The sequence below is a fragment of the Pituophis catenifer genome, unplaced genomic scaffold (assembly GCF_029215685.1).
Source record: "Pituophis catenifer annectens isolate HBS135680 unplaced genomic scaffold, rPitCat1.0.hap2 SCAF_2, whole genome shotgun sequence".
Lineage (NCBI taxonomy): Eukaryota > Metazoa > Chordata > Lepidosauria > Squamata > Colubridae > Pituophis > Pituophis catenifer.
The window spans coordinates 132,580,232-132,602,677 of NW_027256882.1; the positions used below are offsets into that span (position 1 = coordinate 132,580,232).

The 22,446-nt window shown below is 36.5% G+C and overlaps 1 protein-coding gene across 2 annotated transcripts in view; it reads right to left on the reverse strand.

The window, feature by feature from the left end:
• Positions 1-254: 254 nt before the first annotated feature.
• SAP30BP (SAP30 binding protein) overlaps positions 255-22,446 on the reverse strand; it is a 35,021-nt gene continuing 12,829 nt past the window's right edge. For both annotated transcript variants that reach the window (XM_070934620.1, XM_070934621.1), the window contains exons 4-11: positions 13,991-14,033; positions 7,792-7,880; positions 6,311-6,402; positions 4,932-4,992; positions 4,220-4,271; positions 3,856-3,914; positions 2,410-2,491; positions 255-1,469 (exon numbers count right to left, since the gene is read on the reverse strand). In XM_070934620.1, coding sequence (XP_070790721.1) covers positions 1,288-1,469; positions 2,410-2,491; positions 3,856-3,914; positions 4,220-4,271; positions 4,932-4,992; positions 6,311-6,402; positions 7,792-7,880; positions 13,991-14,033 — 660 coding nt within the window. In that variant the 3' untranslated portion in view covers positions 255-1,287. The remainder of the gene's footprint in view (positions 1,470-2,409; positions 2,492-3,855; positions 3,915-4,219; positions 4,272-4,931; positions 4,993-6,310; positions 6,403-7,791; positions 7,881-13,990; positions 14,034-22,446) is intronic.

The following is a 22,446-nucleotide window of genomic DNA, read 5'->3' on the forward strand; positions in this document are numbered from 1 at the left end:
TTTCAAGGACCCAAATGGTTGAAGAAAAAACAGATGGTTGGACTAAAGGAGGCCCTTTATTCTCTTATAAGTATTTTAAATTTATAGCATCGAGTCTATTCTTGTTGGAATGAAGAAAAACTGGCTGAACACTTTAATCTATGCTGCTCCCCATTCCCCAATTCATGTCCAACCAAACATTCACTGGGTGCTCTGAAGTGTAATATATATCTGACAGCTACAATGTAAAACAAATGACAGCAATAAAAATGAGACGCATTTTCAAAAGTTGTTTTTATATTCCAACATTTAAGTCAAACCAGTAAGAAAGCTTATACAAATTTAGAATGATAGCATTTTTGTAATTACAGTGGTGAAAATGGCATTATTGTACAATTATGTAGTTTGAAAGTAGGGAACATAGGTAGTAGTTCAGAGGATTTACTTCTGAAACTGCCTAACTGCCCCAAAATGGCATGGTTTGTGAGGAGGGTCAGCAATGTCCAGAGAGAGAACAGAATGTTCTGGAAGTCTCTGGAAAATTCTGTTCTGAAATCAGTAAGTTATAAACATCTCTATTTGAAACCTTCGTTACTATCACACATACACGAAAGACATCTAAAATGTTTATGTAGAACTCTAACGAAAATGTCACCATACAGATTCAATCTGATTTCTTGTTCACATAAACCTTCCTATCAGTTGCGTTCAGATCTGCACAAAGATCCCCCAAAGACAGGAAGGGCTACTAATATAAAGTCTCAATTTTCAAAATGTTCCAGGTCCTGATTTGTGACATTTAATCTAAATGGATTGCATGGCAATAACTCATTTTAGTCCATATGATGACCTCCATGAAACTGAATTGTCACATACTTTTTTTCTTCTTAAATTTTTGACGGGAGTATTGAATCTTGCCTATAATTCTTGGAGGCAAACAGAAAAAAAATGTTACTAAATGGTCCAACTCAGTAGTTTTTCTTCTTAAAGAGCTTCACACTCCATGAAGATCCTAAGGTAGTGACAATTGTAATACAGTTTTCAATGAAGTATAACATTGACACGGTGACACTGCATTGCACACAGTACTGTACGAAGCAGTCATAGCAAAGCTTAAGAGCTTTTTTTCCACAGAAAAATTCCATTATACACAGGACGGTCCACTCGTCTTTTTCCTATTTTCAAACAGTCTTTCATTTCCACATCAGGAAAAGAGTGTCCCTCTGTATTTCAAAGACAGTGATTTTGGTGTCAGTCAAATCTGAAAAAAAAGCTTCAGTCACTCAATCAGTTTCTTTACTGCGCTTGTCACTGTTTTGCCTTTTTCACTATAGTGCCAACAGCTGAAATTACTGTTGTTTTGGAGCCACTTGCACTGGTGGTTACAGTTACAACAGCCGGCAATGTTGCAGTGGTTGTGAGAATGGTGGGCTGTGCTATTGTTGTCACAGGAATGGCAGAATCCCATTTGCTTTTCCTCTTCTGTGCATCTGTGTATTGAAAGAAAGCATGAATTTCAACAGGCTTCGTTAGACAAAATTCTCCTTATCACAAATTTACTTTCCCTCCGAAGTAAAATGCTTTCAAAGTCATCCCATCCCACTTCAAAATGCTGTTGGGGGAATCATTAATCTCAAATGAGTTTTCCAATTCGACAGTATCATCACATTTGAGACTAACAAATGATTGCTATAAACTTTCATGGATACTCCACCAATGGAAACCTTATTTATTTGTTTAGATTTGTAAGACTGCCCAACTCAAAGCCGACTTTAAAAACAGCAAAAACCCATAAAGAAAATTAAGAGTGGGGAACATGCATCAGAACCCAAAGCAACAATACATATCAAATGGGCACATCACCAACATATCCTGCAGCAATTTTTGAGAAATGTATAAAGGCCTGTAGGGTTAGGGCGGCCCAATCCCTGGGGTTCCAGGAGGCAGGCACTACAACAGAAAAGATGTGCCTTCTGGATCTCCTCGGATGACAGTACTTAATAGCTAGGACACAAAGCACATCATCCACTGTGTCAAATCTTATGAGGCAAGCAAAAATAACAGGACAAAGGCAATCTCTTAGATGGCCAGGCCTGAGTGATCACGAGAACGGACTTCAAGTCCAGGAAAGGGTACAACTTACAGCATCCCAGATGAATCTGAAGGCCATGAACCTATAGAAGACCCTCCGGTCCACAGTTGTCATGTGATAATTGAACAAAGGCTGTGAAGTCCAGGAAGACTCCACATTGAATGCTAGTTTGAAGAGGACTATGTAACCTAAACAACCTCCAGACACTGAACATAACAGCATCACTTGGTTGACCAGTGGTCAAGATGCACAATGTTGAAAGAGTGATGGACAAATGAAGAAGCGGGACTTCATCAAATAAGGAAGAACAAAAATTCAAATCTAGACTTCTCACTTACCTCCACCCGCAGTGCTAGCTGTTGTGGTGGTTGTAGAAGGAGCATTTGTTGTCCCTTTCTTAGTGCCTGTAACAAATTCAATCTAAAAAAAAAAAAAAAAAAAAGGAAGAGCCATTATACTCCGTGCTTCTGATTTTTATCCAAAGGAATTAAGAACATGTTCCCCAAAATTATTAAGAACACATCTTTGCTCCTGTTCTCAATTCTGGCAGAATCACAGAGATTCAATGCATGAGACTCAGCTATTTACCAGGAAATAATAATGATTTTTCTTCATAAATAGCAGACAAGAGGGGGTCTCCTCCATTTTCTTATTTGGTCTTATTTAAATACTAGCTCTCTCAATTAGAACAAAAGGGGTTTAAAACAATTAATTAGAACTTCATACTATTTAACAATAAAAACATAAGGAAATTAGAACTCCTAGAAAGCATGTCTCTTCAAGCATAACCTTAACAATTTGCATCAACAATAGCAAATCAGTGGCTGGGAAAATCCCAACAATCTCATCATACTTCGACAAGTCCAAGATCATTGGACTTGGAGGCAAATCACAGAATTATGCAATTACAATACAATGTAAGAAACAATTTGAATGGCTGTGAAAAGAACCAAGGTCCAAACATGCTACTGAGAAGTCCTCATGTATATCTTGTTAACTATTTGGATAATATACACTAAATCCAGGCCTTTACTAGCTAAATATACTGGGTTCTACAGGAGGACAATCAGGTTGGTTCTGAGGAATTCCTTAACACAAGGATTCGTTTTATAAAGCTATAGATAAACATACAGATAATCCTCAACTTGTAACCACAATTGAGTCCAACATTTCTGTCTTTAAGCAAGACATCTATTAATGAGTTTTGCCCCATTTTATGACCGTTCTTGCCACAGTTAAGAATGTGTGGTTTCAAGTGAATCTGAATTCACTTGAATTCAGGTTTCAAGTGAATCTGGTTTCAAGTGAATCTGGTTTCCCCATTGACTTTGCTGTCAGAAGGCCGCAAAATGATCACATGGCCTTGGGACACTGCAACTGTCATAAATATGAGTCAGTTGTCCAAGTATCTGAATTTTAATCACATGAGCTTGGGGATGCTGCAATCGTAAGTGTGAAAAACAGTCATAAGTCACATTTTTAGTGCCATTGCAACTTCAAACGGTCACTAAACGAACTGTTGTAAGTCAAGGACTACCTGTACACAACACACAAATATATATAAAGTTGGAAAGTGCCAGGTTATTGGGAATAGAAACATGACTATATATCTCCATACTTACTTCTCATCCTTATCTATGCTTTTGGAATACTTGAAATATCTGTCATCTTTGGTCGAGAAAAGAATGTCTAATTTGCTTAATTTAATTAACTGCAGATTTATCAAAGTACAACCTGGGGAATGCAACACTTTAATTCTTTACATTCCAAAATGTAACTGATACCTTTGTTCGCTCTTTCTTGGCTTTTTCTAGCTTGTCCATTTCAATTTTCTGTGCTTTCGCTGAAAAAAGAGCCACATAACAGTAAATACACCCAACAGATTCAAATATGTGGGTCAAAAGAAGTAGTATCTCAATATTTTCAGCATCAAACCTTATCTATTAAAAACATTTGTTCTCCAGATTACAGAATACTGCAAGTTTCCTCTAATTCAGCTAAAGGGGAAATAAAAGCCATAACTAATGCTTTGAGCTCTTTGAAAAACAGAGAGCATACAAAGAAAATGCATTATTTTAACCACACGTTTTCTCCATTTTACTAGAACTTAGAAATCTAGAGAAAGCATGGAAGAAAAATCTTCAATACCTAGTGCCTCATAATATGAATCTTCAGCCCACCCATGAGGATCAAACATGTCCTAAAAGAAAAAAGCAGAAAAAAAAATCCCTGTTACATATGTAGATTTTAAATTATGCAATATTTAAAGAAAAGAAACCCCCTGACTTTACATCCTAGTTAAGAATAGCTTATGGATTTATGGCTTTTTTTAAACAGATAAAAACTAGAATCACACTGTCATAAAAGATTGTGCTTTTTAAAAAAAATCTTGTCTTTTTTATATATAACTCAAGGCAGTGAATATATCAAATTGTGCTGTGACGGTGGGAATTACAATGGACCACAAATTCTGAGAAGCAATGGTTCTAAAGCTTCAGCTGTATGTATGTATGTATGTATGTATGTATGTATGTAGGTAGGTAGGTAGGTAGGTAGGTAAGTAGGTAGGTATTTTGTCCTAGCTACAAGAAGAATAATTCATAATAATGGCAGAATGGTGAAGATAGTGCCTATTTGTGTGTTTACAATATATCATACACAAATACAGTCCCTTTTCCTCAGTTACTATAAGTGCTCCAGTTTGGCAATACTCATTTTTTTCCTCATGCCACAAAATAGGAAGCTACTCCTAGTCAGAAAAGTATATAATCCTCCAAGCTAAGTGGGAAACAATTTATTTTTATAATCAAGAAAATATCTCCAAAACGTTGTGGTGATCCAGTCTTTTAAATCTACTTACCTTTGGATAATTAGTGCCAAGTTCATCAATTGCACAAAACTGGATCAGCTTCTCATAGATGCTGAAACAAAGCATTGCAACATATTATTTCCATTATTTCATGTCCCATTTCAAGTCACTGAATAGTTTCTGACTGGCTTGAAGTAAATCAGTATGTGTTAAGACATACCATATTTTTCGGACTATAAGACGCACCTAAATTTAGAAGAGGAAAACAAAAAAAAGTTTTTGGCCTCCAAGTGCCCCATTTTCGGCCCTCTATTTGGCCCTTTTCCAGCTTTTTTTTGCCCGTTTTTTTTTTTAAAAAAAACAGGCTGAAAAAACCCCTAGAAAACGGGCCAAAAAAGCCCCAAAAATGGGCCGAGGAAAGCCCCGAAAACGGGGTGTGCGAAGGTCAAGAAACAGCCAGCGGGTGGGCAGGGCTTTGGCAATATTCAGTCTATAAGACGCACAGACATTTTCACTCCCTTTTTGGGAGACAAAAAAGTGCATCTTATAGTCCGAAAAATACGGTATTTATGCTCAAAATTGATATTGCATTGTATTAGTTATATTGTTTTCAGGAAGCTTGGACAACACACTAAAAAGAACGTCTAATTTATTTCTCAGAGGTCTGTGGAAGGAAAGCAGAAATCAAAGCTGAAACTTTCCATGACTACACAATGCTATCTACTATTGCCCTTCAATTTCTACAGATGAAATGTTCCAAATCTCTTGCCTACAAAACGCATAGCCAACCATTTAACTGAACTTGGGGGAATGATTAAGAATAAGCCCTCAATCATTTGTAGGAAATGGTCTTTCAGAACACAGAAGGTTTACATGGCTTGCTTAATCTCCCTATAGAGCACGCATGTCCAACCTTTTGGCTCGTCTGGGCTGCACTGAGTGAAGATGAATGTACAAATAACAAGTTTCTTTTTTCTAAAATATTTTTTATTATGATCTCGTGGGGCTGCATTACCAGCTGTCCAGGGCCACATGCGGTTCTTGCGGGTGGTACCTGCCTACTATAGAGGATATTTTGGGGGGTGAGGGGGGGGGAGAACCCAAGCATCAACCAGTTTGCATATTTTCATGAAGCTTAGAGATATATTTTACATAGAAAACCAATTCTGATAATCTTTAGCCAGTTCCAGAAACAAAAACTGTTCTCCCTTCAGTCCAACCCCAACTCATGAAGAGTCCACAGATATTCTCCAAATAGTAGTACAGTATATACTTCTGGACTCCGAGCCTTCATTGTTGCATATAAATGTGAGAGCTGGAGCTTACTATGTCAATATTATGATCCCGGTGAAGCCCTTGTATGAACATTTGGCATTCACTCAAGTTTTGAATTCGGTGGCCTACAAATGTGCTCCCAGACTACTACTTACCTGGGATTTCGGAACTCTTTTTTCCTTTGAATTATCAAGTTCATATCCATTCCTTCCTTGATTTTCCTTTCATATAGCTTCTGTATTTTGTCCTAAAGGAAACATATAGGAATATAAGCAAAGGAATGATAATAGTTAGATATACAGGAATGAGAAGCTAAATTGACACTTTCCGCCCAAAAAAGCAAGAGATGAAGGATATAGAATTTAGTACATTCCAGATGTTTTGAATTGCAATCCAGATATTCTCAGAAGACAAGGTCAATGGTTCTCAAGAAGAACTAAGGTTCTTATCATCTTCTCATTATTGGCTGTATTAGCTAGTGCAACTTTGGGTTTGTGTTCAAAAATGTCTGAAGAGCCACAGATTCCCCAACCCTGTTTTAATTACACTGCAACAGTATAATATTCATAATCTATTGTGTGTGAACTAGACTGCTCTTGTACAGATAATTGTTGAACTTAAAAAAATACAGAGTAACTATAATTGTAATTATGCATGGTAAGACATATTGGTTGATAAACTAAGAACACGTGTGCTTAGGCTGTAAAAAAAATATATATATCTAGAGCGCAGAATGTCTGAAAGTACAAACACTTCCTTAATATATGTGAAAAGTCTCTTAAGAGTTCAGTGTGCAACAGCTTCTCTTGAAAGGAAAAAAAAAACCCAGATACCTTGGTACACAAATACATTCTTCCCTCTTCAAAGAGTGTTCTTCAGAATCCCATACCAATAAGCTGTTGCTTTACTCTGTTTTCCCCAAAATAAGACATCCCTTGATAATAAGCCCAATCGGGCTTCTGAGTGCATGGAAATAAGGCCAAGCGCTTAATTCAGGGTTCAAAAAAATATAAGACAGGGTCTTATTTTTGGGAAAACACAGTAGATATTGTTAATGATTTCAGCCCACTTTGTGTTAAAAAGAATCAGGATGAATATGTGAGTGTCAAGTGACAACTAATTGTACAGTGGTGTACAATTAGTACAATTCAATTTTTTTACTACCGGTTATGTGGGCATGTGGTTTGGTGGGCGTGGCAGGGGAAGGATACTGTAAAATCTCCATTCCCACCCCACTCCAGGGGAAGGATACTGCAAAATCCCCATTTCCTCCCGATCAGCTGGGACTCGGGAGGCAGAGAATAGAATAGGGGCCAGTCAGAGGTGGTATTTACCGGTTCTCCAAACTACTCAAAATTTCCGCTACTGGTTCTTTAGAACTGGTCAAAACCTGCTGAATACCACCTCTGAACTAACAGCATCATTTGGATTAATAGCATCTGACAGACAGGATCTTTTTACAATTACAAAGCTATTATATATAGGAGTGAATATGAAAGAAAATGTGCATGGTTAAACCTTTATACAAGACTCCTGAAACAGATACTTTTTGCAGAATCTCAGATTAAGATGGTGATTAAATACACAAGATCTTAGTGATTAGAAAAAAGAAAAAAAAATTCAAGGAAAATCTTACCTGTAAGTGGTTGGAACATCTGCCTTGTGGTTCTGGGGGGATTTTGATCTCATCAGGTGACATGTTCCTTACCCGCTCAGAGAAGGAAGCTAGAAAGAAAGAGGCCATCAGAATTAAAAATTATAGCACATTAAGTTTATTTGTAAAAGTTGCATTGTGATATTAACAATAGATAATCCAAACAAGTACCGGTAAGTGGTTCCTAAAATCTGGGAAGCAAGTTAATTGACAAATAAGCATACAATACACTTCTCTCTGTATATAACTATATAACTATAATTTTCACAATCTCCAAACTCTTCCTATTGGACACTTTGGCTAGAGTTGGTAGAAGCTGCAGTTCATACTAACTGAATATTGTAGGGATTAGTACTGGTGATCAGTACTATATGACAACACTACTGGTGTTGTCATATAGCCAAAATTTGCATTTCATCACCTATAATTTTGTAAGATGCCTGCAGTCATCCAATCCATTACATTTTTTTAATGAATACATAAATTAAACAGCCTTCAATATCACAGATGGTCAATTCAGAAGTTTTTCCATATATAGGCAACCTGTTTGTGTATTTTTCCTAAGTATTTGTTAAACAAGGATGTGATAGTTGGACTAAAATGCGAAAGCCTCAAGATGCTACAAGATGTTTGTTGACATTCTTCATTTAAAACACATTGCAAAAGGCATAATCTGATAAATATTCAGCAGGGTTGTGTATAGGCTATAGACAACAGAAAAATGGCTCCTTTTCTAAGTATATTATTCCAAGGCAACGTTGTGTACTGGACTCCAGTTCTCCCCTCGGCATGAAGCTCTGCCTGTAGTCTGAAAAGTTCATTTGTGAGAATATGTTTTCGCTGAATTTTCAATTGTTACTATAAAGAACACGATAGGGTGGGGCAGTTCATGGAAAAGAACAAAACCGCTTTTCATTCGTTTTTACCATTTTAATAGTACTAATCGCCAAGCCTCCTGATAGATTGCATCTTTATTATCTTTATCTGCTGTCTATGAAAAAAAAAAAAACCTAAGTAAAGGTAAAGCCACAATTCTGTATGTAGCTTACTAATACGGTAGTGACTCTAAGCCAGGCCTCCATTGTGATATATAGGTAATATATTCATCTGAATTTCTGTTCTACTGACAAGTTTTGGAAATTTGTTGAAGATGCTATAATTGGAACAATTCCTCAATTATATTTTCTTTTAGGATGGTATGCAGGGTTGAATTCTCCAGCAGTCACAAGTGACAAAGAAATGTTCTTTGACATTTCCAGAGAATGTGTTTTTATGCGAAAAGAAATTTTGCCAACATCTCCAGAGAAACGCGAACTGGTTCCAGAACCTCCTGACAACAAGCTACAGACTTACAGCTACTGTTGTGAGAATCTGGCAATTGTTTTTAATTAAGAACTCCACTTCAATAGGGGCCGGTGAGGCAAAAACCAAAACACAAATGATGTCTATTGATCTTAGAGATTAGACAAGAGTTCAACACCTGGGACAAGATGAGGGTTTTTTTTTTTTAATTTCATAAGGGCAAAATCCTGAATGTATTACTTAGCCTACACTGAAATCAATGGAGAATGGAGAACATAAGTATATATTTACTGTGTGCCACCTGTAAACAAAAGCTTTAGATTTATCTAAAACTTCTCCTTACTACCATTTTACATTAAAAAAAGGAAGAAGACATGTTCAGAGAAATCACACAGAAACAGTGTGCTGCTTAGAGAGTGACTTAACAGTCAAATAGCAAATACTAAACAGCAGGTAATAGTTCTTGAGTATGGTGTATTCTATGCTCATTTTGTAATGGGTGCCTCAAGTCACCCTAGGTGGCCCAATGGGTGAATCGGTGCAGAGTTTTTCTGAATCAATTTAGCACACTAGGTAACATATTATACTAGTCCTTTAAGAGAAAGGCAATCAAAGAGAGAAAAGGGTTATAATATATATTAAAAAGCAATTAGTGGGGTAGGCAAAGCATCTATATGGGTATTTAAATCAGCTGGATGCCTAAGCCTAAGATTATTACAGTATAGAAAAAGAAGAAAACAAAGGATAATTACATCTGGTATTTTCACTCCAGTATCTTTCCTTTGAAAAGGAGCACAATGCCAGGATGCAATGGTAGACATTTATGTATTTTTCATTATGCGATTTTGGCAAAGATGAAATTTTACTTTTGTTGAAGCCCAATCAGTGACACTGGCTGCAACCCCTGCCAGGGTGTGTACCCTTGCTGCTTTCCAGTCTAAAGAATACTGCCCTGGGAATCCAGGATGTTGACTCTAGACATGACTCACCTCTATGAGTCCAACCAGAACATTTGCAAAATAAATAATTATCCATACCTTGCAGCTATGGTTTTGACAAAAGGTTTGAGTAACGCAATGCAAGCCACTTTAATAAGCTGGGACTTGACTGGAGTTAGAAATGTATCACTAAATATCCCAACATCAGCAGTATAGGAAATCTGCTTATACTGCAGAGATAAGCTTTATTAGTAGAACACTACCTAACATTAGTGAATCTTTTCTAGGGGTTAATGCTAGAAGCTGGGAGACCATGAAGTTTAGCCCCATCTAAGCCCAAAACCAGCTGGGTGACTTTGGCCAATCACTCTCTCTCAGCCCTAGGAAGCAGGCCATGGTAAACCTTGCTAAGACCTTGCTACAACCTTGCTAAGGAAACTACAGGAACTTGCCAAGGCAGTCGCCAGGAGTCAAGACTGATTCAAAGACACAAAACCTCCCCTGCTCGACTTAAAGGAACTCTACAGCTGTATCATCTTGCATTTCTCCAAACCAAAAGCCTTCATTATCTTATTGGTACAGGTAGTGCTCGACTTACAACCACCACTGAGTCCAAAATTTCTGTTTCCGAGAGAGGCAGTTTGTTAAGTCTTGACCCATTTTATGACTTTTATTGCCACAGATGTTAAGTGAATCACTGTAGTTGTTAACAACACGGTTATAAAGTGAATCTGGCTTCCCCATTGACTTTGCTTGTCAGAAGGTTCAAAAGGTGACCACGTGATTCTGGGACACTGCATCTGTCATAAATATGAGTCGGTTGCTAACCTTTCAAATTTTGATCATGTGACCGTTGAGATGCTGCAATGGTCGGAAGTGTGAAAACTGGTCTTAAGTCACTTTTTTTCAGTGCCGTTTGAACTTTGAACAGACCCTAAGTGAATGGTTTTAAGTCGAGCACTACCTATACTACTGCCACCTATTAATAGGGTGCAGTTTCTCCGCAAATCAACTACAGGTCTTTCCTTGTGCCTCACAGGGAAATTATAGTATGCCTTTATTTTCTGAAAACCGAGTTTTTTCATTAGTTTTCAAGCTTTTCTTCTATGGATGGATGAATAAGGTTTATAGCAACCATTTGAAATCGACTGTTTCCTCAAAGAAAGCCTTTCTGTGTAGCAACCCACTAGTTATTTATTTAAATCAAAGGACTGTCAGCAACTTACAATTACAGCAATAACAAAACATCAATAATACAATTACACATCCAAGTAAGCAATCATAAGAAAATTAAAACCATTCAATAAAAATCATAGGAACAATCAATAGATATGCAATAATGTATATAGCGACATTGAGAATAGTCCCATTTTGAATAATTTCCTAAAGCAAAATAAGGTTGATTATTTTTGCATGTCATCCCTATAGCAGAGTAAGAAATTCTGCAACATGAGTTGCAGAAAGGGCACCATTATTCAGGTCCGTGCTTTAAACTGTGATTGTATTGCCTGCATCTTATCTTTTCAAAGCACAGAAGAACAGGGTGTGTTTTCACTTCTATATCAAAACTTCCCAACCATTTTATGAATGGTTAAACATCCTGGCATAAAATGGCTGCAAACTAAGACGCGGGCAATATAGGTGCAGTCAATCATAAAAAGTTAATGTAAATCATGATGGCAATATATTATAAAAATATAGTTCTTACTTTACAGAAGGCATACAATGAGACTGAAACTTGCCTTTTGCTCCATGGAATGGGAGCTGCCCATGTTCAAGGGAAAGCAAGCCAATTAGCCTTCTGCAAATTAACTTCAGATAAATGATTTCAAAGTTATTTCTCCAAGGTCACTCGTAAGTCAAACCACATATTCATTGCCCAAATCAAATGCCTGTTCAATTAACATACTATCTACTACTTTTCCTCTCCGGCAACTTGCTAAAACTTTAATTTTTCTCTTTATTCCACGGCCATCAATCATTTTCAACTGTTTTGTGTTCCTCTTATGAAAACTGATTCATTCATGCTCTGCTATGCCCCACTCCTATCTATTTCTGCCTTCCCCTCCCCCCCTCCCCCCAATTTATGTGGCAGTTCTGAAATCCCTTTTATTTTTTCATATTTTCACTGAGCCACTGACCATGCTATAGTCTAATGTGTTGGGCTCTAATCTCCCATCATTGTCATATCTCAATCATTCTGGTGTTTGGAAGATGGCATTTAACTTGGGCACCACTGCCAGAAGTTCAGTTCATATATGTATATTAAAGTGTAGGCATATATATGTATATGGTTGGAAGAATAATTAAGAGGGGGAAAAACTAGTTCATTTTAGTGTTCATTAAGTGGGGTTGGACTGGACTGGACTGGTACAATATAGACTGAAGACTCCGGGTTAGCCACAGACTTCACTGGATAGCTTTGGGATGCCCATCTTCCCTCAGAGCAATCTACCTTACAGGATTGCTTTGTAAGGTGTAAAATGAGTAGAAATCATCATGTAAGCTGCCTCGAGCACTATGGGTATCTGCATAAAAAACAACAACCGCAAAACCTGACTGTAGTAAAATCGTAAGAAGCCAGAGGTAGAACAAAAGCCAAACATTTAATTTTCGAAGGAAACATGCTCAAGCTTGTAAAAGAGAAAATACGAGAGTATTGTGCATATCTCTCATGTTGAAATGGTCTTCTGCTTTAACTATATTGCAAAATTATGCTTATACATAAGTTTTTAATAAGTAACATTAACGAAGGAACAAGTGCTAAAAAACAGGGGTCAGCCAGTCTTTCACAAAATGGAATTGTCTTATCTAACTTATGCCTGGCTGAAGTACTGCACCTACGTATTCAATGTGCACAAAAATCTTTGCAGAAACAATAGGGAGCAATGCATTTTAAACTGGCATTCTCCTCAGTCCAAAACTGTTTGAATCGTATGCAAAGCAGAGCAGGTTTTCTTACTTTCTGGTAGCAGCAAAACAGACATATCAGGAGCATCAATGTGCCAATCAAGCATACACTTTGCAACAGATATACAGTTAACTAACTTATTCGTGGATTCAGAGATACACAATGAAATCAACATATTTTAATATCAATTCTTGATAATGTTCTTTTCCCACCTCTTGTATATCACCTTAATAATACTGGGGGAATATTTATAAGCGCTGATAAAATCTCAGGGTTGTACCCATTATTCTTCCTAAATTATAGATAACTTGTTTGGGTCTTTGATTCCTGCATCAGGAAGAAGGATAAATTCATTTATAGAAAGAAAATATTAATCTGTGGGAGCAGGAAGCCACTGAAGAGATTTGGATTTCTTTTTTTTTTCCTCAAGCAACTTTTCCCAGCAATCTCCTTAGTGTCACTTAAGGATATAAAATGGGTTCACTTAATAATTAAACAGAAAATAAACAAAGCGGGTGGAATGGTAGTTCTTCTGTAGTTCATGTCTAGTCTTTGAGCAAAAAAAAAAGTATCCCTGCTATAGTAGATGGACAGGATAAGAGTTGCCCTCTGTAGCCATTTGAGGGGAAAGAAGGAATATTTGGGACGAATGGGGAAGAACAAGCATGAAAAAGAAACGATTGCATAAGAAAAATGAGAACAATAACTGCCAAAGGTGTAATTCTTATACAAAGGAGGAAAAGTAGCTGGTTGTGAAGAGTTATGAATAAGCATGTACTTGAGCAGACTCAAACAAAGAAGAAACATGAGTAGGCAGAAAAAAAGATCCCAGGGAAGAAAAACGAGTCCGTTACTGTACATGGCCATCTTGAGAAAGTTAGGCCCAGATTGTGGAGCCTTTCTTCTTTCACCTCTATCCACTGGCCTTGCCTGATTTCATAGTGAGAAGGGAATTGTATGAACATTCAAAATATCATTAATCGTTCAAGAAAAACAAGGTGAGGTAAAATAATATTTTTATAGTACTTACCGACTAACTCCTGGGGATCCCTCTTTTCCAATTCCGAAAAGTCCTAAGTGCAAGCAAAGAAGAAAAAACAACAAAAGATTAGCAAAAAGCCTGTACAGTATTCAGGCTTTGTAAATGCCTGAATGTAGAGTGTTTATTACCCAAGTCTATGCAATAAATTGCTACTCAGAGGCTCACAATTCAGGTGCTTAGCTTGTGCAACCGAGAGCCTAAATTTAGAACAAAAAAGGTTAAACGTCAAGTGAATTGTAGAAAATCAGAATCAACCATATTCCCAATGTATCATCTCATGAAAGGGGCGTTGGTCCTACCTGACATGCTCCTTCTCGGGGTTGGGGGAAGATATTGAATGCAATAACTGTTATTTCAGTAATGTCTTTGAACTTTAATGCAATTTATGTTGCTGTTAGAAGGCCAGCGCCAAATTTAGGTTGTTTGAAATGAAACAATAAAAGGGGGAAAGCAAAGATTTTGAAAAATCTCTTTCCAAATTGGGAGAATGAGATACTCAAATTGCAGGGCAAGATGCTGCACAACGCAGCAAAGCAACCTAACTGCGTATAGGTCTAAGATGATGGTACTTCATCACAGGAAGGTGATTTGGGATTATGGTGGATAGCTCAATGAGTTCAATAACCCAAGGCCTGGTTGCTGTAAAACAAAGGAAAGTTCCATCATGAGAATCCTTAGGAGTGAAGTATAAAAGCTAGCAGGCATGAAGAAATATTGTTTTACTCTTCTGTTTTCCACACCCCAAAAAGAATCAGAAATGGATAAAATTCTCAAAAAGTAAGAGCTTTTGAAGGACGATTATGATAATGGGGGTTTTTTAGGCTTAAAGAAAGGGCAAATAAAAGGGATATGACTGTCTGGATATCAGTCATGCATGATTATGAAGAAATGAATAAAGAAACTTTTTCCCCTCCCTCATAATGTTACCATTCATGAGATATCAAGTACCGATCAATGCAGCGGTTGAATACAGATAAAAGGGAAAAAAAACTATTTCTGACAAGCAAAATAATGGAATTCACTGACACGTATAATACAGTTGGCAGTAACAATATATATTCTCATTATAATATGGGAAACGTGAGATACATTAGGGTTTTGTGTTCATGTCTGGCTTGTGTTACCATAGGTGCATTAACTGATTAAAATAAAGCTACAGGATTAGTGCTCATGAATGAGACTAATAACTTGTTAATAACTTGCTGAGAACCCAATTTCAACCCAATGTTGAAATCATTATTGAGAATCATTATTGTTCACACATTTTTGTAGGCAAGACCATACAGATATGAACTTGAATGTATTTGAAGAGACACAGGACTTCCGGCCCTACGACTGATTAGATTCAGCTGATAGCATGACAGCACTATAGCTGTTATAGCTTAGCTTCATGTTTACAAATGGAAGAATTTACTCAGAACACTCCTGAATTATGAAGTGCAAAGTATGAGAAAGTATGGCTGCCAGGAGGAAGGGTGCAAGGGACATGAAGAAGAAAGACAGGCATAAAAAGCACAAATTCTTATTAAATGAGACACTGGGAGCAGTAGCAAGTCTTTTATAATTTGCAAGACTTTTCATATCCAGGGTTTTTCTAGCAGGGCACTAATACTATTCATTCAAATAGGAAACACTGCCCATTTGTTGCCTAGCCATATGACTGCCACAAATACTACTATTTCTATTTCAGGTGGGCATAGCAGGAGATTATGTTTTAGAAAGGCTAACGTTCTGTAAGGTACTTTGGAAATTGGCTCTGCCAAATCCATGATGTCAACATAACCTTTTCTAAAGAACCTCTAAGGGATTAAGACCTTTTCTCAATCACTAAAGACAGTTAAATAGCTTTATATAGCTTTTTTTTCCTAAAAAAAAAAGTTGCATGGTTAGAAAAATGTTTAGGTCATAAACAGGAAGAATTCCCTCCCTCCCTCTCTTTCTTTCCCAGCATCTTTTTGCTGCAGCAAACACTGTCTGCTTTATTTCTCCGTACAACTATGTACAATTCATGAGACACATTCAAACTCTGTACTAAAGTCAAATGTTAAATGTCAAACTACATATTTAAAGCTGTCCCTATATGGAGATTCTAGTTGCATAGGCAATTGTCAAAATAAAGGCAGGGGTAATAATAAAGGCTAGAAAACATAAAATCTGGGAAATTTTACAATTTAATGTTTAAAATATATTAAACCAGCAGGCAAAAAAAACAAAATTGTCAAAACCAAACAAAGCTAATGTCAATGTTAACTTTGAAAACAAGAAACAAGTAATGGCAACATCATTTTAAAAGAAGCATTTCCTTTTCATGCTCATAGAGATATGGAAGCCTCTTAAGAAGATGCCTGTAATTATCTAAGCATGAATTTTGGATCCTGGGCATTTTCAAAAAAAGGGAAAAATAGAGAGTTTGCAATCATGTCAGAAATCAAGCTAGAAACTGACTATCCATCTCCATATTTTAAAACAAGATCTAACATACCAAGTATGTTTGGATTCATTGTTTGTACTTATAATTGAAAACTGCCTGGACAAGTCCCTGCAGTTTTTTGGCAAGGCTTTTTAGAAGTGGTTTGCCATTGTCTCCTTCCTGGAGCTGAGAGAAATGACTAGCCCAAGGTTATTCAACTGGCTTTGTGCCCAAGACAGGACTAGAACTCATGGTCTCCAAGTTTCTAGCCTAATGCCTCAATAACTACACAAAACTGGTTGTCACAATAAGAAACTGTGCCTGTTCTATTCAAAGGGAAAGAACAATTAAAATGCAGTTATCATTACCCTCTATTGTTCTCATCATGGCTAAGTATACATTCCTGTGTACAAAGGCTAGTAAAAAATAATAATTAAAAAGCTCAATGATCCCCTCAGAAACAGACTGTTCTGGGAATCTCACAAACAAGGCAGGAAAATAACAACCTTTTTTCCCCTCCTGTATGTTTGCCGTTTGTTGGAATCCAGGAGGACACTACGATGAACATAGGTTCTAGTCTATTCTCAAATACAGCAACATAGTTAGAAATTCTAACCAATGAATATATATTTTCACCAGGAATTTACATAGAACAGAATCTTTCAAGATAAATGTAGCAAGTGGAATTTGCATCATTTGGCAAAAAAGTTTAACATCATTCTCTAACTTTCTTGGGCACTACCTTATCTGTGTGGAAATCCCTCCTGGCTCCCATTTCCTTATATTAGAATGAGTAACAAGATGTATATTGTTTTCCCTTAGGCAAGGTTTGCATTCTCTGATGTTGTAAACTTACTGAGCAGCAGCTTCTCTAATTTTTCATGATGCTACTCCAACAAGGCAACTGCAATCACAAAAAGGGCTATTTTGTTCTAACTGCACTCTTCTAGTTTGAATTTGGTTGGTACCACAATGCTCAGCCACATGAAGTTTGTGTCTTGTGTTTCTTACTCACTGCAGGTACAGCCCTCACAAATTCCTAGTTGGAGATCGCATGCCAATTTAACCAAAAGCAGACCTTTGAACTGCTTCAGTTTTAGTCCTACTTTTCATCTGAAAATATTTTAATAGTCATGATTTTGGAAGATCACTACCGAAGTCTTTTGAAAAAACTAAATGGAAGCATCTCATTCACTGAGTTAATTTGAATGATAAATAAAAACAAACCTAAGATCTACTTGGCCACAATGCCCTTCTCTTTCCAGTGCAAGTGTTAGAGTTTGGTCAATGTACAAAGGTATAGAAATAAACCAGCTTCAAATCATAATTTACAAAGTTAATTAATATGAACAACTTACCTTAATAAATTATATTAAAATTAACATTTTGAAATTTGGAAGTTCCTCCTGCCTGCAGTTAATCTAAAAAAGAAACTTCTACTCTACAAGATCCAATCTTAGTCAATCACTGGGACCAGAGGTTTAGTCTTCCAAGCTTTCAGATTCGTGGAGAAGCCACAAGGAATTCTTCCATTCCCCACCATCCAATCAGAGCTGAAGAAGCTTCTTGGACGAGAAGTGAAACGTCTTCAAAGAAAAACCAGAAAGTCCAGTTGCCTCTTGAAAAAGCACCTTTGGGACAACTATGACCTGGATGACTGAGAATTTCCACAGACATCCTCAAGGAACTTCTTTTTACTGGAATCTATGTTTTGGGCTATTTTATGCATCCTATTTATGTACTGCCATCTTATAAATTGATTGGTGTGGTGATGGCCAGTGATTGGCTGTTGTTTCCTTGTGCCGTCAAGTCCTCTTCTACTCTGTCTATGGAGATTCTCAATCATCCAGGTCATGATAGGCCCAAAGGTGCTTTTTCAAAAGGCAAATGGACTTCCTTGTTTTTTTTCCCCCCTTGAAAACATTTTGCTTCTCATTCAAGAAGCTTCTCCAGTTCTACTCTATTCTACTCTCTTCCTCAAAGCTCTGTATGAAGTATATGGAAATCCAGGAACAGGGAAAGCAAAGTTTATACCTGTGGCACTTCATTATGTACAAACATTTCGTATGCCAATGTATTTTTAAGAATTTATTTTAAAACACTGCTACTGTACACCAATTACTTATTTCAGTGTTTGGATTGATTCCTGTATCTTTTCATATTTTAAAGGAAAAATATACTGGACTTGTTTGGTTTAATTTGACCAATAGAAAATTACTAGAAACAGATACAATTCCCCCTCCAATTGGATCAGTAACCTCTTTTAATTAAAATATAGCAGCAGCCAAATAAAAAAAGAAAAGGACCAAAACGTAGAACTAAAACTAATTGTAGCCTTTGAAGATTTGAGACATATCAAAACCATTAGTCATATAAAAAATACAAGGTTCTCCTAAATAAAATCAACCTTCAAGAGCTCATCTTCCCCAGAGGATATGAATTTTACTGAAAGTGAAGAATACCAGAGATTTCAAGACTGTACTAGTCCACAGCCTGCTATTATAAGATTAAAATCACTATCACTATCAAGTACACCTTTGGGAAAACCAATATACACAGCTTTCACCATTTCAGAGGTTTAAACATTCATCACATAGATATCAATGACAAAGAGATATGATAACCAATCAAAAGTAGATTCACCAAAGTTACCTGGCTTTGGCTCTTCTAATGTGCTCTAGAGTAACACTTTCAATGTGGATTTTATATAGAGCTTTCCAATCAACAGGACCCTCTTAGATTTTCCCCCCACTCTCTCTCTCTTGTGATAAAATCAACAGCTGATTTGAAATCAACAGAGACTGAAAAAAAGGAGTTTCTAGGCAAGAGGAATATTTTCTGGCTAAAAAGTGAAGGACCAGACAGTATGGCACACTAATCATATATTCTACACATATGCAGAATCTGGAAATTGTTAGAGCAGGTGCTTTTCTGATAGTTTTATAGGTGCTAGATGGGAGAAAAATCTTTTCAGGATAGTCATTATGTACTTTCAGATCTTTCTGATAAAAAGATATTTGGCCCTCTTTATATGATAGTGACGTTCTTCCGATTCAATTATATAAATCCAGTGAATCATCATTAGTAAATCCAGTGATTCATCATTAGTAACATCATTAGTGATTGAGAATTTATGCTGCAATAAAAAAAACCTGGCTATTCTTCTGGAGCCTGGTGAGTAATATGATAGCTTTTACATTTTTTAGCTTTCCTTTATCCTTTAAGTTCCTTCCTTTCCTTTAAGTGCATTTTACAGATACTGGTTTTTAATATCCTAAATTCAGTTGTGGTACCATCTACCTAGGGAGGGAGGGAAGAAATAAAGGGAAGAAACAATACAAATGAATAATTTCTGACAATTAGGCTGCCAGAAATTTATCTCCAGTTTAGGAAACAATTTTTGATGAATATCACAAAAAGTGCCTTATAGAGCATGTTATGCATAAATCTATCAAATCTGGTACGTAGTGGGGGCTTTCCCCTTTTCCCCTTATGTCTCTGCACCACAACTTATACAACTCACCATGGCCCTGACAATTCAAAATCAGATCTACTGCATCTAAACCTGGCTCCATCCTAAAGATTGGTTATGGTTTAAAACGATTTCTATGTAGCTTTTTGTTAACAATCAACATTATGGGAGAGAAAGTCTGCAAGACATGGGAGACAGATTTTTTCCCCCATGATTATGCTTATATCACTAGAGAAAAAATTATTCTCGTTAAATAAAAATGTTACCACCAGATTAGGTACATTTTGTATTGGGATAGATTATATTACAAAGAATATCAATTATACTCTTCTGCATTTATCAAAATATTAAACAATAACATGTTATTCAGTAATATGTAAGCTTCTTTATTATCCATTAAATCAATAACAATATCTTTTCCTAGGGTATAATAATTTCAGACAATGAGAGTAATGGAAGATAACTAACCTTTTTTTCAGGTCTAAGAGTCAAAAAGTGCTTCATTGCCTATTGAACCTTACCTTACTGAACAGAAAGCTAGTATAGTGTATATAAAGTTGTGATTTTTTCTCCCTATGCAAGTTCACAGCTTTGTAAATTTTGTCCATGGACTCAGGTTAAGAACCCACAGCCTATACCATGGAGAAATAGACTAAGAAATTCCATATACAATATGGTCTTGATGGTAGTACCTCATGCTTAAGCAGCTCTTCACTTGGTTGCCACTGATAAGCAGCTATCTGTAAAGCTATCCAGGTAGTAAGATTGTTAAAAAAGAAGATATACTGGCACACAGTCATCAAACATCTTAAAAACAGTGCATATTACAAAAGTGTAGAAGCATTTTAGGAATGGCCCAGTTAGGTGGCAGCACCTTGTCAATCATGGTTGATTTTAAAAAGTAAAGGCAGGTTGGACCTGATTAGGATTTGCATTAATCATTGCTAGAAAATGCCAAGGTTAATGTGGAAATCAAAAGGTATCACAGAAGAATGCAACCGCAAACCAGTTTTATACTGTTGTCAGAAAACAACAGTGATGTGTCCACAAACCCATCAATGATTACACTTAATATGAAAGGAACTTTTAATCAAGTTTTTCCTGCACATTCCAAACCTAAAAATCTATCTGAATTCAAGGTGGGAAAATCACTTCGGAGATTTAAGTTACATGGCAGATTCATTTTATGAAACTTCTTGGTATACAGAAGCTTCCAACACTTTACATAGATTTCAGTGTACATGAAGCTACAGTGGGAGAATTCTGAATTTTTTTCCCCCTTGCCCAACAATGGTGGTGGTGGGGAAGTGGAATGCTAGGGAAATGGAATCCTTAAACTATTTCCTATGGGTGTTTCCTGTTTGCCAGCTTTGTGACAAGGCTCCAGGCCAAATGCCAAAATTAAAGATAGTTAAAATTTGTTTGAAAGATTATAGCTCAGTGGAAACAGAACAGGCTATACTGTGAAGAAATTTACATATGCCTCTATCTAGAAATCCAGTTTTCCAGGTTTCTGCAGACAATCAAGTTTATTCTACAAAAGATAGCAGTAATTAATTTGGAAATGGGAAGGAGCAACCATCAAGGAACATTTTATTCCTTAAATGCTAACGTTTAACAGCATCATAGTACAATAGCTTTTATTTTTAATATATACTATCAATACAGTACAAATCCAGAGCACTGAAATAGTAGACTCCCAATCAAGCCAACAAGATTTGGCAAAAAATGATTGGTTATTGAAATATTTTAAAAACAGGGATTCCTAATACTAAGTCAGCAATAATGAATGATAAATCCAGTCCTGTCATCAATACATTTTACTACAATGAAGTTCACTAGTCAAGAAGGTATGATAGAAAATCTTTTCATAGATTATGGCAAATGTTTCAACAACTCAGTGCAATATCTTCAAATTTTATATAGGCCAACATCATAAATACATGTAGTCTTTGACTTTCAACAGTTCATTTAGTGACTGTTTGAAATTACAACAGCACTGACAAAAGGGGCTTATGACCATTTTTCATACTTATGACTGTTGCAGCATCCTTGTGGTCATGTGATCCAAATTCAGACACTTGACAAATGACTCATATTTCTGACAGTTGCAGTGTCAGGTGATCACCTTCTGATAAGCAAAGTCAATGGGGAAGCCAGATTCGCTTAACAACTGTGCTACAACTGCAGTGTTTCACTTAACAACTGTGGCAAGAAAAGTCGTAAAATAGGGCAAAACTCACTTAACTGATTCGCTTAACAATAGAGGTGTGGAGCTCAATTGTGATTGTAAGTCGAGGACTACTTACACACACATACTACCTTTTCAAAACAAGAGTTGCATCTTTATTTTAGTATGCAGCCTGAAATATTTGCACCGAGCATAAACTAGCCAAATCAGCAAAGCTTGTGGGATAACCCCTAACCCTGACTAATAGTTCAGAACAAGTGATAAGAAGTCCTGAATGTTTAAGACTGCTATATACTTGAGGCAAGGTGTCTTTTAAACCTTTTTTACTTTACTTTGGTAAAGTTTTTCCTTGGTTTCTTCTTGGCCCACCT